The following is a 14,958-nucleotide window of genomic DNA, read 5'->3' as shown; positions in this document are numbered from 1 at the left end:
GTGCCGACAGATAAAGTCAGTCGAGCGGTTGATCGTTTATGTTTCTTGCGACACAACAAAAGGCCCTCCAGTGATTATTGCCGAACCATCCGAAATGAATCTTATGGTATCTACTTGCATCAAATCCTTGCGCAAGACTGACTCATAGCCTCCCCGGGAGAGGTTCCGACTTTGCTGGTGGCAGCTTTGCGCACTCTATGTTGTGACGCGTCCACGCATAAGGATTGACAGATCTTCGCGAATTCCGTCGGGAAATCCGCAAGAGCAGATGAGCAAAATGTTGACGTCTGGAAGGTATCGCTCCGAGTTCAAGAGTCAAGCAATCGGATTAACCTCGGTTTGACCGAAACGAAGAAGGGGGACTTGTCGGAAGTTCCGAGTTTTTTTTAAATAGGGGCTTAGCAGTTCTGGACGTCACGCGATGCAGTTTCGTGATTATCGATTAGACCTACGGATAAATTCGACGACCCACGGAGTAGTATCTAGAAATTGTTCTCTCAGCCATGGCAAAATTGAAACTACAGAACAACAACGAAGCTCACGAACTCACAAGTCAATATGAACAAATGTATCTTTGTCGACGACTCCTGCAATCTGTCTATCCGTGACATACCAGAAACCTATCATCCCAAGGATGGCCAAGCCCTAGTCAAAGTCGAATACTCAGGCATCAACCCAGCCGACCTCAACCATCCAAAGGATCTTGGCATGAAGAACAACGTATGCGGTTATGAAATCTGCGGCACCGTCATAGAAGCAGGAAGGACTAGTCGCTACGCAGTAGGGGACGTCGTCTTTGGATCCAACCATCCTGGACGCTCGAAACCAGGATATCATGGCGGCCATCAAGACTTTGCCATTGTGGAGTCAAACTTGATGTCAGCCAAGTTGCCCGCTCAACTCCCTCGTCCAGATGCCGCTGCTCTCAGTATCATGGTGCGCTCAGCTGCAGATGCGTTGCTGAATCATTTCGAGATCCCTTTTCCTGCTATAAGCGTCCTAGGGCCAAGTCCTAATGGCGCCCTATTGGTTTGGGGCGGTGCGAGCAGCGTGGGGAGTGCCGCGATACAGCTCGCAAAGGCTATGGGAGTGAAATGGATATTCACGACTGCTTCGCCTGCCAACCATGAGGCGCTGCTTGAGCTTGGCGCAACAAAGTGTTTCAACTATCGAGACCCAAGTGTCGTTGATGCTGTCAGGGCTGCATGCGAGGAAACCGGCGCCACCATCAAATATGTCCTAGACACAGTGTGCAAGACAGGCAGTCCTGGAACGATTGAGCAGTGTGAGTCGATTGCCTCAGCACCAGACGTCACATTCGTCAGTTGCCTGCCCCAATTCAGTAAGCCACCACGATGGAGAATGGTTTTTGCTTCTAGGGAAATCGACAATCCGATCCCCTTCGAGTTTCCTGGGGGGAATAAAGCAAATGCCGTATGGGAGGCTCGGCTGGAGAGGGTGGTTGTTTGGGCCGCGAAGAACTACGGGACGCAATTTCGAATTCCCAATGTCAAGATTGTGGAGGGGGCTGAGAAGGGAATACAGGCTATCAAGGATGTGAATGAAGGAAAGGTCAGCTTGACCAAGGTTGTCATCAAGCACCCGCTTTAGGTTGTATTGGCCATGCATATACTTGCTCCTAGATCATAGGATTTATGCCATATAGATCTCAGATATAGCTATTATTGGCAGGCCAGTTTCTGTTCATCCCAAATAGCCCGAATATACTATCATCCAGAGTCTGCAGATCGCCTAGTTACCGCTCAGTATTCCATCTCTATCACGCTTTGGGTCGTCATTAACTTACCTGATCCAACACATTGAGGATCCACCAAGAGCTGCCCCATATCGATATCTCCAAAGTCTTGTAATAGTGGCGTGTTGCTATCTTTAGGCATGTGAAGGCGCTCCCCAATCCTGATAAGTTGCTCAAATGTAAAGCACAAATTCCCAGATGCAAAGTTTCGACATTTCGATACCTGAAGTATTCTGATCGCTTCTTGAAATGCATCTCTACTCTCTGGTCCATAGGTTTCTGGGTCCTGAGAAACGACCAGCAGGATTATAGCGAGTGACGATACGGTAAAATATTCGTATGAGCTTCGAAGACACTTTAACGGGACCGCCTTATTGATTACACCAGAGCACAGAAAGATGGTAGCTTTGGCGCACTGGATACAGACTGCTGCGGCTGCTGTCTTCTCTCGATCACCTTTGTATGAGTGAAGGAGAGGTTTGCGTAGTAGTATTCGAGCGTGACAGATCCGTACTTCTAAAAAGGTTTCTAGGTCATTCATAAGTACCTCATTCTGAAGAGGATCCCAAGGCTTGCTAGGTAAAGGTGTAGATCGGGCGGCCGCCGTGAGGTCTCGGAATTGGTCGCGTAGCCGTTGCACTTTGTAATCGAGATACTCTTTATGTTGCCGACCTTCTGCAACGCTCTTGGTTGAAGGCTTCAGCAGTCCGATTATCTCCGAGTTTAGACGTGTGTATTCCATGGTTACGACTAGGAAGGGCGCGGAAGTTCCCTTTTACGAAATTAAAATCTGTCAGCCAACCGACATCCGTTCCAGAATGACTTACAAGATCGAAGCACTTCTCATCTATGTCTTCGTCTTTCGTGGTATGGGGAAGGTCCGTTGCGAAAGAAAACGTCCTGTCTAGTACGTATACACAGCAGAATAGCTCTCGTGGGGAAAATGAACCAGGGATTTCGACAGTCTTCTGAACCTCTTCTGGCGCTTGATGAAGACCAAGTTCGAAACATGTTCTCGATGCTAGACTGATGAGTCGCCACGCCCTCATATGTTCAGATTTGTGGAAGAAGTACAGGCTCTGTTGTTAGAAAGCTGTTAGGTCGGAAGCTGTTCGTTCAGAGTAACCATCTCACCATCAAGGTAGCCATGACAACATCTTCAGGATCTGGGCCTTTGCCCATAACGAGCTTCTCCACCGACCAATCGACGTAGCGTTGGAGGTGGCGTGCGAGAGGGCTTGTGCTATCATTTTCAACAAGGAGAGTAAGCCCTAGCAGGGCTTTGATAATATCCACTTTATTCAGGTTAACAGAAGGTAGTTGTGCCGCGTGGTGAGCAGAACGTCCGAATACCGCATCCAAAACCGGTTCTGTCGAGTGAAGATCAACACACGGGTAAACGGGATAAATGGTCTCCGCAAAGGTAATGAACAGCTGTCGAGCTTTGTCGTAACCCAGCTCCAGGATTGATTCCAAGCAGTCATCACTTGCAGAAGCAAGAGATTGCTCTAATGTCAGACATGGTTTGCTCGCTGGACCCTGGACGTCCTTCTCGGCTTGGTCCACGATACCGTTAGTTTCGAGGCAGGATCTGGCTAAGCTGAAAGTATCAACAAAGCTTGAGCGGCGAGCCGTAGGAGATCTGTCGGTAGCTGCAGGACTTTGTAGTGAGGCGCTTAGACTGTTACTGGTCCGCGCAGGTAGACGAGATGCTTCGCTCGAGGTAGCGCCGCCTGAAGTCACAGATATGCGAGGCGTTGCTCCGTCCTCAGTTGATGGAGAGTATCCCATCTCTCTAGAGAATAAATTGATTAGGTCATATCTTTCTGGACACTTGATGTGGAATCTTACAAGCTCATTTCTGTGGGTATCGGGCTCATGCTGGGTATGTTGCCACGACGCGGGTAGGAACACTCCACGCCACGCTTGGTACAGCGCTGGCAGGGCCATTGGCCGTCACATTTGACTTTTCGAGACTTGCATAGCATACTGTTGTCATTGCATTAGCATCATGTATGTATGGATAGAGAGTTACGAAATACCAGGCGACCAGAGCGTACTCGTTGCGCTTTCGGCGCCCGCCTCGGGTGAATCGCTGGGTATCTGACACATCGTTTCTGGTGTCAACCGGCTGTGACATGACACTTTTAACTTATAAAGTTGGTATGTTAAATAGAGTTAGGTTGGGGGTTGCATCGAAATTATGAAGCGAGTTAGTAGGACATGCCTTGGGTCACGTGGGTAACCCCGCGCAGCATAACCTCGGGACTCCATTGGCTCCAACGGTTCCATAGTCGATTCATGGACAAGCAAGGCCGCTTTGTTGGTCTAAACTGTAATATATAAACCCGGTTACCATGGTTTGAGTAACTTGGACATTTTAAGCAGTTAATGGGCTGTCTAGTTATTCTGTCACAGTAACCAACCCCGTTGATGATTTGTGAAATGACTCGGTTCGAACAGCATTGCCGTTCTTGAACTATTTGGGGAACTCCCATACGCATAATTGACCATCTCTACAGCCACTCTCACTTTGCTGAATTCGGGCGCATCCCTTCCATCGCCTTGTCCATCAATGCACAGGCTTCCTTCCATGCCGGCCTCAAGCTCACCCTCTCCCACCAATCTCGCAGATGCGGCAACTCGGAGAAGAGGACGTCAGCTTCCTTCAGATCAATGAGCTGCGAAACCCAAGGCATAGTCCAGATATCTACAAGGGTGAAACTTTCGCCGGCGAGATATTCGCGGCCAGACAGGATTCCGTCCAAGGTTTTCATGGCGCCATTGAGCTCATTCCAAATATCCTCCAATGTCTTTTTGTCTACCCTGGGAAAACCCAGTACTCTGTTGCAAGCGGTAGTTAGCAACGCGATCAACGATAGATCAGTGCGCAAGACGACAACAATGTTGACTTACGGTTTGACGATGATATCTCCGCAGTATTTCCAAGCTACAGGGGAGAAGTAGCATACTTCCATCGACGCAGCCTCTTCAAATAAAGCGACGGCTTCAACATCGCTGATATCCGGCATCAACGAGTTGCCCTGGTTGCAATACGCGGCAGCGATATAACGGGCAATTGCGCGGCTTTCTATACAACTTCAGTAAATGGATGACTCTCATGGGGGGGGAAGATCCGGCACATACCACAGATTCTGAGGTGAGTTTCTCCTCGACCATCCAGTACGTCTAAAATTGGCACTTTGCCGAAGGGATGTAATTTTCGGTGTTCAGGAGTCTTGTAGGGAGATTAGCATAATGCGGGATAGCCATGCCAGTGGAATCGATGGATCCACGCACCCGGGTCACAAATTTGAAAATTTCAATATGTCTGTATTCCCAGGTAAGACCTTTCTCGAGCAATACATGCGCGGCGGTAATTGTATATGGCGAGACATAGTCTCCGTAGAGTACAAATTTGCGGTCCCTGTAAACGCAAAATTAGCATGAATGATTTGGGCTGATAGATAATGTACATTTGAAAACAATCCGGCTGAGTAAGTGTGAAGTGTGATGGGAGCAAATATGCTATATTCTCTAGTATTATCAGAGCTCAATAGTTTAAACTCCGCTTGATAGCCTTACATTTTATGGCGTTATCATTATCGCGATCCGAAAAACAAAGCTCCGAGGTTCAAGTCTGGGGTAGGCAATGTGGGGTATGGAGTTCGGTAGTTCCGAGCTTCGTCAGTCCGGATTCGGCTAGCCTCCGTGATCCTTCATGATCTATCTCGCGCTTACGCGTTTTGTTTTCGGCCAGGCTCATCTCCTGTCTCTGCTTGGCTCTGTATTTTCGCCAACCTAGGTTTCGAGTTTCGGAAAGTCTCATTACAATTTCCGAGCAACAATCACCGTCTTCGTAGTCAGAGTTGCGAAGCAGAAACCGTCAAGTTAGAGTTTCATTCCTCGGATAACCCGCTCTTGATCTCGTGCAACGATGGAAGTTCCGAGCTTTCTCAACTACCGATTACAATGGAAATCATTCAACATATCGTCCAAAAGTTAACAACAAGCGTTTCATTCATATGTAGTTTAAAAACTATAGGTATCGATGTGTATAATACAGCTTCCAAGTCAATTTAGTCGAAGCAAAAAGCATCATCTAAAACACTCTCAGAACGCTTTTGAACCGATACGTATCATTATCTTTACTAACCATGAGCCCTGACATCCCTGACTCGCAAGACTTGGCCAACAGGCTAGCTCAGGCCAAAGTGTGGAGTCAGTTCTATCAGAATTATAATCCAGACTACAAAATCTCCGACAAGACTTTTGGTGACCCATGTCAGTCCAGGCTATTTTCTTATGGTGATCTTCATTCCATTCGTGCTGACATATATTCTGCCAGCCAATCGTAAGATTCGGGTCATCAACATAGGTGCTGGTCTTTTTGGCATCAATCTTGCATACTGGATATCTGTCAAGTGCGAGAACTTTGAACTCACCGTGTTTGACAAGAGTAGTGAACTTGGAGGTGTCTGGAACCACAACAGATATCCGGGAGTTGCCTGCGATGTACCATCTCACGTGTATCAGTATAGCTTCGCACCGAACCCGGATTGGCCTCGATTCCTCAGCCCGTAAGTTGGAAGGCCCATGCAGGTCGCTGCAAAATTACGCTGATACTGACTGAGCAAAGAGGTAAAGACATCCAGAAGTACCTTCAGAAATGCGCCGCCACGTTTGACCTTGACAAGTACATCAAGTTTCATACCAGGGTTCTGAAGGCCGAATGGCATGCCGAGGGATTCTGGCGCGTCTTTGTGCGGGAAGAGCTACCAAGTGGCGACTGTCGAGAGTATCACCAAGATGCTGAGATTTTGGTGAACAACTCCGGAAGTCAACACGTCTACCAATGGCCCAAAGTTGAGGGCCTCGATAAGTTCAAGGGAACGGTAAGTCTGCAGACTTGGTATGCTGATTGTTCTTACTCACGTATGTTCCAGTTGCTTCACACTGCTGCATGGGATGAGCAATTTGACGAAGAGGCGTGGAAGAACAAGATCGTTTCTGTAATTGGCAGTGGTGCCTCGGCAGTGCAGGTAGTGCCTAAGATGCAGGTAAGGCTCTACTCCTTGTTTTTACCGCTGGAGGGTTGTTGACATCTGGCAGCCCCATGTTTCCAAGATGACTGTGTTCTCCCGCACTCCAATCTGGTTTGCACCTGGACTTGCAGGTGATGAATTCAGCCCTGAATGTAAGTACAACTGTTAGCCTCAAATAAGGAAAGTTCGGATACTGATTATGCTTAAAGACTCACCAGGAGACCGAGAGGAGTTCAAGAAGGATCCTTCCAAGCTTCAGGCCCATGGAAAGAGCATCGAAAGGCGGCTTAACAGTCTCTTTCCAATCTTTTACAGCGGCACTGATCACCAGAAGAATGCCATCAAGTTCTTTTACGATCAAATGAAGATTAAGATCAAGGACCCGAAGCTCCTCCAGGGTGAGTGTACAGTTTTGTGGGACATCTGACTTTGCTATGTACTAATCCGCCATCAGGCTTTACTCCCGAATTTGTTCCCGGATGCCGTCGCGTGACTCCAGGCGACCCATTCATCAATGCAGTCCAAGAGCCAAACGTCGAGGTCATCTTCAAAGGCGTGGCAAAGCTCACAGAAGACGGCGTCATCGATACAGATGGCGTTGAACGAAAGGTTGACGCCGTAGTCTGTGCAACTGGTCAGTTTCTTGCAAAAAGGCCTACCATAGAGGACATTCTAACCAAAGCCAGGGTTCAATGTCGACCTCATTCCACGATTTGAAGTCATTGGACCAAACGGCCTTCGCATATCCAAATTTCTTAAGCAGAGTCCAGACAGCTACATGTCGGTCGCTTTAGCACAGTTCCCAAACTACTTCCACGGGAGTACCGGCGCCTACTGGCCCTCTGCCAACGGATCTCTCATCGGACCCATGGACGCAGTCGCAAACTATGTAGTCCAAGTCATTCAGAAGCTGCAGATGGAGCACAACATTATCAGCGTGGTTCCCAAGCAAGAAGCGATGGACGACTTCGTCGAACATGCTCAGACATGGCTGAAAGGCTGTGCGTGGTCATGGGACTGTCCAGCTTGGTACAAGGCACACTCTGGACCGTTGAAAGGTCGGGTGAACGTGATTTGGCCAGGCATTACACTGCAGTTTGTAAGAGCCTTGAGCAAAGTCCGCTGGGAAGACTATGACATCACGTATGCGGCCAGTGGCAAGAAAGGCGCAAACCGGTTCTTGTATCTCGGCGATGGGCTTGTTAAGGAGACGTTCGATCCCGATATGGATGACTCGCCGCATATTCACCTCGGGGCTATTGACCCTAGGTGGGCGAAGGCTGCTGGGCTGTCATTCGTAGAGGGAATGAAGCTGTTGAATTCTTAAGAACTGGATAGTTAGTAGTGTGAATGGCAACACTTAATACTAAAGGCATTACAGGTATCCATCTTAGTTAGCATGATGGCGTTTTATACAAGCTTAAGGGGTATTGGGAGTATCACTCATACTTAGTTTGTATTCACTACAGATAAGGATTTTTTCAAACTCACCTACCGATCCCAATGAATTCACAGACTTAGAAATTATCTTAAGTCTCCATCGTAATGACCAGACATGAACCCACAGAGCATTTAGCCTTCAGTAAAAAGATTCGGGGACGGGTTGTAGATACCTGCCGAGCCGAGGGAGGTCAGAGTCTTTGTGGACTCTTTACATAATGACTACTGCCAGGGAAGCAAGTCCTGGAGAATGTCACTACCAAGACCCTCTTGACGCAAATAGCATTGGACGAATTTTTCTCCCTGAATTGGATCGTGATTGCAAGTTTATCGTGGCGTTCTAGAAAAGACTATGGGGAATATTACTGGAATTGGTGGAAGGAAACTGCGCACGCAGATGATCTCGCGTTGGGTTGCCAGTTAGACTTAGACCGCCTGAGGTTTACCCATCTAAAGTGGGCGATGGTTACTATTTCGCAAACTTTCTACAGCAGTGGATTCGTGCCCCAGTATCTTTCGGCGATAAGGTTTATACGCCCATGACGATGCATTAGTCGATCATAGCGACTTTCGGGTTACATAAGCATTTACTGGTGGTCGCACTAATGCACGTCAGTTCCAACTTTATCCAACTACCGGATGTAAGCACCTTAACCCCATCAACTATTAAAGTTTTTAGGTGTTCCTGTAGGAGAGTTTGATGGCTATTATGGAGCTTGAGATTTTTTGTAGCCGAAAAAAACTATATAACATCTGAACGCCCTCGGACTCAACCACAATTCTTCACTTGGTTATCTCCGCAACAACTCTCCCCAGATCTCCATCTGCCTGCAAGTCTACTGATTCTTTTCTTTTTCAACCTCAGATCCTTATCTCAAACATGAAATTCTACGACGCACAAGCTCCCAATCCCTATGCTGTCCGCCTATTTGTTCTTGAGCGCGGCGGCCTAGAGTTCGATGTCCAGACCATCGATATCATGAACCTAGAGAACCGGCGGCTCGTATACCGCAGCGTCAATCCCCGAGGCGAAGTACCGGCCTTAGATATCGATGGCTTCGTTTTGACTGAAATCACCGCGATATGCGAATATCTCGATGAAGTCGCCAAGGGAGGAAAGTCACTGTTCGGTGACACGGCGCTTGAGCGGGCTGAGACCCGGATGTGGCTTCGGAGGATGGATCTTGAACTGGCCCAGCCTGTTATAGCCTGGTATCGAAACGACCCTGATACTATTGACTTCTACAAGGGCAACCGAATTCCAGCACCTGAGGCTCGTGTAGTCCAAAAAGTCACTATCAACCAGTTCCTGAACCTCCTAGACGATCAGCTTGAAGGCAAGGAATACCTATGTGGATCGCGATTCTCAGCTGCCGATATTCACTTTTATGGGCTGCTCAAGATGATGGTTATGCAAGTCGCTCAGTGGGTCCTCAGCCCTGGGCGTCAAAACGTTGCGGCATACTTTGAAAGGATGGATGCGCGAAAGGCTAGTCAGCAGGCTCTTAAGCCATTCGGATCGAAAGTGTCAGTATAGAAAAAGAACTAGAACCGGATTGGATACAATATAGTTATATGGATTATCCGGGGTGACTTTACGTCGCTAACCTAATTCCCTGCAAGTCTATGTTAAAAGACTTATGTACCTTTGTTTATTATGTGGTTTATGATACTATATGCCATAGCTTATCCATTTTTAGACCAGATTTACGGCAAATAATAAATCTTGGGGTTTCTCTTATGCTTATGGATCTACCTTAGATATGATAAAGTCCCTAAACCAATGCATTAATCTCGGCGCCTTTGACCTTGGTGGGCGAAGGCTGCTGGATTGACGTTCGCTCGGGGTATGTAGCAGTTAAATGGCCGCGAGGTATTTATCAATGGTAGAGTTATAGAGAAGTAGACTTCTGCGACGATCAGTAGACTGGTGCTCGAGACTCTTCTGGTAATATCGAATTATCATTCAGTGCGGATTTTATTGTCTAAACCATTGCCACATACCATTGAAACCCTGCACTTCCTAGAGTATCTTGAAAGTATTGGGAAAGTGCTATTACATTCGATAACAGTGCCAACTTTGGCGTGATGCCAGCCCACTCAGCTTTCAGTAACTCAAATGGCGTGGTAATGATGCAACTGGGAACGGTCCTCCGACCCGGTACTAGAGAGACCACATCGGGCGCTGCGCTTGTTCTTCCAGGCGGCACTTGACCGGCGAACTTCGCCCTCATGAAGCTCTGGTGGCGGACGGGAAATGCCGATGTTACTGTTAATGGCTAGTCTTGTCGCAGAAAAAGGCTCATGATTTGTCCGCTGTTCAACCCTTGCATTCAGCTACTACCAGCTAGTAAGATTACGTCCAATAGATTAATACTTATGCATAACATACACGATAAGCGAGCGGGACAAAAATCACTTACCTTATATTATCACTATCTGATTAATTAATTCTGAATTAAATAAAATATCGCAATCTACTATTAAGGCTTATATTAATCTTATACTTTAGGCCTATTAGGCAGACCTAAAATTAAGTTTATAATAAGCTGCAAAGATTTATAATATTCCCTTCTAGTCCCTTTATTACTAATCTTAGGGTAGGCAGGCTTATATTAATTATATTTTCAATAATTAGAAATTAAATAATCTAAAGCAATAGGTTATAGTTTAATATATCTTTAACTTAGATTTATAAGGATTTCCTTTTTAATATTATAATATTAAAGAAATAGTAAATTATCTACTTATTAATTATAATATATTATTAGTTAATAAGTGCTAGGCTATTAATTTTATTAAGTAGTAATTATAGCTTAAGATATATTTTTAAGGGAGATATAATTATTAAAGGGTTAAATATAAAGATTTAATTACTATTTATAATTAATTTAAGCTTATTAAAAATATAATTATAAAATATAATATCTAATTAGATAATATCTAGAACTTTAATAAGATTAGCTTTATAATAGGTATAATATTAAGTAATATAATAATTACTAGCTTAGAAAGATATAAAAACCTAAAATTAATCTAGCCTAAAAACCAGGAATAGGTTATAATAATTTAAGTAATTAATATAAAAGGCCAGGTAATTAATTTATTTATTATAATTATAGGCTAATATTATCTTATTAATTAATACTAAGAAAGTAACCTTTTAGCTACTTAGGCTATTACTATAACCTAAAATAGCTAGATAAATAATAAGATAGGCCTTAAAAAGCTAAAGTACTTTAATTAATATATAACTAACTAATTAATTAGTGCCTATTATCTTCTAATCCTTAATAGCTATAAAAGTTATTATTTAGCTAACTTTTAGATATATTATAAGGAAAATAATATTATTATACTTTATATATTATCTTATTCTTCCTACCTATGTTACGATTCGTGCCCGTAACAGCGCTGTAAGGCTTCTATAAGGTAGCTGTAGCACACCCATGATTGCTTACATAGCGATTATGGCCCGATCTTTTGCCCTGTGGTTTAACGGCTTGTGCAACCGTTACAACCTACTTTAGCCTCTTAATATTAGGTACTTTAGGCTGCTAAAAAAGGCATATAATTAAGAAATAAAGTAATTAATTAGAAGGTCTATAACCTATATTTCTAAGACTAAGTTCTTTCTAGCCTTTTATACTGCCTTTTAATTAACTATAACTAAGTTAAATATTAAGAGGGGTTTTAAAGAAGTTAGACTTACTTCTTTTAACCTAGAAGTTATAATATTAAAGCTTAATATATAGCTATAAACTCTAATACCTATTAAAGAGGTAGCCTAATAAGCTTAGGCTTAGACTTTAAGTATAATAATTAATTTCTAATTATAAATAAACTAAGTTATACTAGGTTTATTATTAGCAGATTATATAAGGCATATAACTAAGCTTATTAAAGTATTATATCTCTTAATAGTAGATTTAATATATATTAGGCTTAATTAATATAAAGAAGTTTTATTAATAGCTAATAAGCTTAAATCTATAGAAGTATAAATAAAAGTAATTTATATATTAAATATAATTTTATAGAAGTAATATAATATAATATTATTATTAGTCTTAGAATAATATAATCTTAGAATACTATTAGTCCTATAAGTATTAATCCTTTTCTAGTTAGTAGGCAGAGTAGAGAAATTTATAAGATATATATAATATAACTACTAAGATTATAATATAATCTCTCCCCTCTGTATTATGATCCCAGCGGTTACGTCACATGTACCCTATAATTTTCTCCACTTAACCCACTAATTAGGAAAGGACCGATACTTACAGGACCGATAGCATTCTAGGACCGCATCACTCCAGGACCAACGGCAACCTCACACTACATCGCTCCTATAGAACCACATCTAAGTATATAGATTATATTTATTTACACTTTTATAAATTCTAGCTTACCAGCTATTAATTAAAACTTCTTTATATTAATTAAGCCTAACACGCATTAAATCTACTATTAAGAGATATAATACTCTAATAAGCTTAGTATTATACCCTATGCAATCTACTAATAATAAACCTAGCACAGCTTAGTTTAATATAGTTAGACTCTAACCGTTATATATTAATAGCTCTTATTTAGACCATACTGTATAACGCTAAGTAATATAAATACAATAGCTGCCTATATTAACCCTGCATAGTAATACACTGCACCTTATGCTGCTCTAGCACCTATTAATAATAATTAGGATATAGATAATAATTCTAAAAGTAATATTAACTCTAATATTACCTAGCTCTATTAGCAGATAACTAATATAATAACTAAAATAAATAACCTTAGATAAGCCTTAGCTAAAGCCGCTGTACTCTAGGCATAGCAGGTTACTAACTACTAAAACGCGATTTAGGAAATACGTTAATTTGCTGCTATTATAGTAAATAGGAAAGAATTAGGGGAAATTCTTAAACCTAATATACCTGAATTATTTAATAGAAACCCTGCCAGACTAGCTACCTTCCTTACTTAATGCTAAGCCTATATAAGCTACTTTTTAAACTAGTTTACTAATAATAATAATAGAGTTATATATGCATTAGGATATCTTAAAGGTAATACTGCTTAATAGTTCTAACTTATATTAGAAGTAATTACTACTATATTAGAAAATAAACTACTACCTAGAACTTTTTAAATTTATAATAATTATATTAAATTTAAGAAAGTTATATAATAAGCATTTAGGTTAATTAATAAAAAAAGCCAAGTAGAAAGAAAGATTAAAATATTCTAATAAATTAAATCTGCATTAGAGTATAAAACTAAATTTCTCTAATTAGCTACTAAGCTAAGATAGGACTAGGAACCCCTTATATTACTTTTTTTTAATAAACTTAAAGAAATAATTTAAGTAGAACTCTATAAGGAAGCTAGACTAAGGATACTAGTTAACTATATTAGCAGAGCCGTTAAGGTTAATAATATGTAATTCTAATAAAGAATCCGCTATAACCAAAATAACTAAGGATGCCAGGGAAATAAGCTATACTATAATACTAACCAGGGAAAGAAATAAAATAATAATACTTCTTATGGCACTAACTCTGGACTAATAACTATTGAAATAACTAAGAAAGATAAATCTAAAATCACTTACTAAAACTGCGGCAAGAAAGGATATTATAATTTAGAATATAAGAACCCTATTAAGATTAACTAAAAGTATAAATTAATCCTAGAAAATAAGAAAATTAATATAGTTAAGAAGCACGAGGAACCCTAAATAATAATTAGAACTATTAATATAACCTGCAAAGACGGCTATAATATAACTAAACCTATAAGATATATTAGAAACTTTAATCTATCCCTTAATATTTAAGATCTATTCCTTAGTAAGGAAGAAACCCTTAAGAAATACTACCTATATCTAGACCTAGAATAATAACCTATCTTAGGATATATAGCTCTTATAGCAGATATTTATAAGCAAAGCAAAAGCAAAAAACAAGTAAAAAAAAAAGTATATAATATAAAAAGATAAGAGAACCCTAAGTTTAGAAGAAAGGAAAGTAAATAATAAAAATAATAAAGACTAAAAGCAAAATAAGATATAGAAGTTAAACTTAAATAGGCACTAGTATCTAAACCGGAAATATAATACCCTATCAAAGGAAAATCTATATTTATAGTTAAAAAGGGAAAAGAAGTCGACCCTAACCTAGATAATAAACTAAGTATTATAAAAAATAGTCAAAGAACCTACTTAATAATAGACGAAATCTCTATTAAAGTTACCCTAAAATAACTAAACTGATATATTAATAACCTAAACTACTTAGAATCTTGCCGAGTCTAGAGAGAATTTAATACTAAACGTATTAAATACAAGGAAAATAAAATAGTCTAGAACACAGAAATCATACTATAATACAACGAATATAGAGCCTATTTCTAGAATAATAAATACCAGAAGTATATAAAACTTATAAGAGAATATGTAATTATAGAATAAGATAACAATATCTATATCTAAGCATATATAAAAGAAATACTAGAGGATCCTATAACACCAGAAGAACGCATTTAAATTAAAAAAGATCTAAGGAGATACCTAAATTATCTAAACTATAAGCAGATATTATAGATATTATATATATAATACTACTGCCTATAGCATTAGCAAGACAAGGTAATAAATAATTACTTCCTAGTATAAATCAATAAGCATCAAGAATAAAAACCATATATAATTAT

General features: G+C 41.1%; 5 protein-coding genes across 5 annotated transcripts; 3 read left to right on the top strand and 2 right to left on the bottom strand.

Moving 5' to 3' along the window:
- Nucleotides 1-558: 558 nt before the first annotated feature.
- Nucleotides 559-1,611, top strand: FOIG_13251 (uncharacterized protein; the record flags this gene model as incomplete). The annotated part of the gene is made up of 1 exon (XM_031214401.1): nucleotides 559-1,611. One exon carries the CDS (start codon nucleotides 559-561, stop codon nucleotides 1,609-1,611), a length of 1,053 nt encoding a protein of 350 aa, XP_031055772.1.
- FOIG_13250 (uncharacterized protein) lies at nucleotides 1,505-3,920 on the bottom strand. The gene is made up of 6 exons (XM_031214400.1): nucleotides 3,799-3,920; nucleotides 3,608-3,745; nucleotides 2,891-3,551; nucleotides 2,584-2,835; nucleotides 1,808-2,528; nucleotides 1,505-1,752 (listed from the first exon to the last, which is right to left on the bottom strand). Exons 1-6 carry the CDS (start codon nucleotides 3,894-3,896, stop codon nucleotides 1,670-1,672), a joined length of 1,953 nt encoding a protein of 650 aa, XP_031055771.1. The 5' UTR covers nucleotides 3,897-3,920; the 3' UTR covers nucleotides 1,505-1,669.
- A 364-nt stretch (nucleotides 3,921-4,284) lies between these two features.
- On the bottom strand, nucleotides 4,285-4,788 carry FOIG_13249 (uncharacterized protein; the record flags this gene model as incomplete). Its single annotated transcript, XM_031214399.1, has 2 exons — nucleotides 4,285-4,600; nucleotides 4,673-4,788. The coding sequence occupies 2 exons, from the start codon at nucleotides 4,786-4,788 to the stop codon at nucleotides 4,285-4,287; spliced, it is 432 nt and encodes a 143-aa protein (XP_031055770.1).
- Nucleotides 4,789-5,913: 1,125 nt separating this feature from the next.
- On the top strand, nucleotides 5,914-8,128 carry FOIG_13248 (uncharacterized protein; the record flags this gene model as incomplete). The annotated part of the gene is made up of 8 exons (XM_031214398.1): nucleotides 5,914-6,040; nucleotides 6,105-6,336; nucleotides 6,396-6,651; nucleotides 6,703-6,816; nucleotides 6,869-6,953; nucleotides 7,023-7,199; nucleotides 7,256-7,435; nucleotides 7,488-8,128. 8 exons carry the CDS (start codon nucleotides 5,914-5,916, stop codon nucleotides 8,126-8,128), a joined length of 1,812 nt encoding a protein of 603 aa, XP_031055769.1.
- Nucleotides 8,129-9,038: 910 nt separating this feature from the next.
- FOIG_13247 (uncharacterized protein) lies at nucleotides 9,039-9,778 on the top strand (the record flags this gene model as incomplete). Its single annotated transcript, XM_031214397.1, has 1 exon — nucleotides 9,039-9,778. Exon 1 carries the CDS (start codon nucleotides 9,122-9,124, stop codon nucleotides 9,776-9,778), a length of 657 nt encoding a protein of 218 aa, XP_031055768.1. The 5' UTR covers nucleotides 9,039-9,121.
- Nucleotides 9,779-14,958: the final 5,180 nt, after the last annotated feature.

This window comes from Fusarium odoratissimum (genome assembly GCF_000260195.1).
Source record: "Fusarium odoratissimum NRRL 54006 unplaced genomic scaffold supercont1.32, whole genome shotgun sequence".
In the NCBI taxonomy this organism is placed as follows: Eukaryota; Fungi; Ascomycota; class Sordariomycetes; order Hypocreales; family Nectriaceae; genus Fusarium; species Fusarium odoratissimum.
The sequence above is the reverse complement of the archived record's forward strand: the minus strand, read 5'-3'. Positions and strand labels throughout refer to the sequence as shown.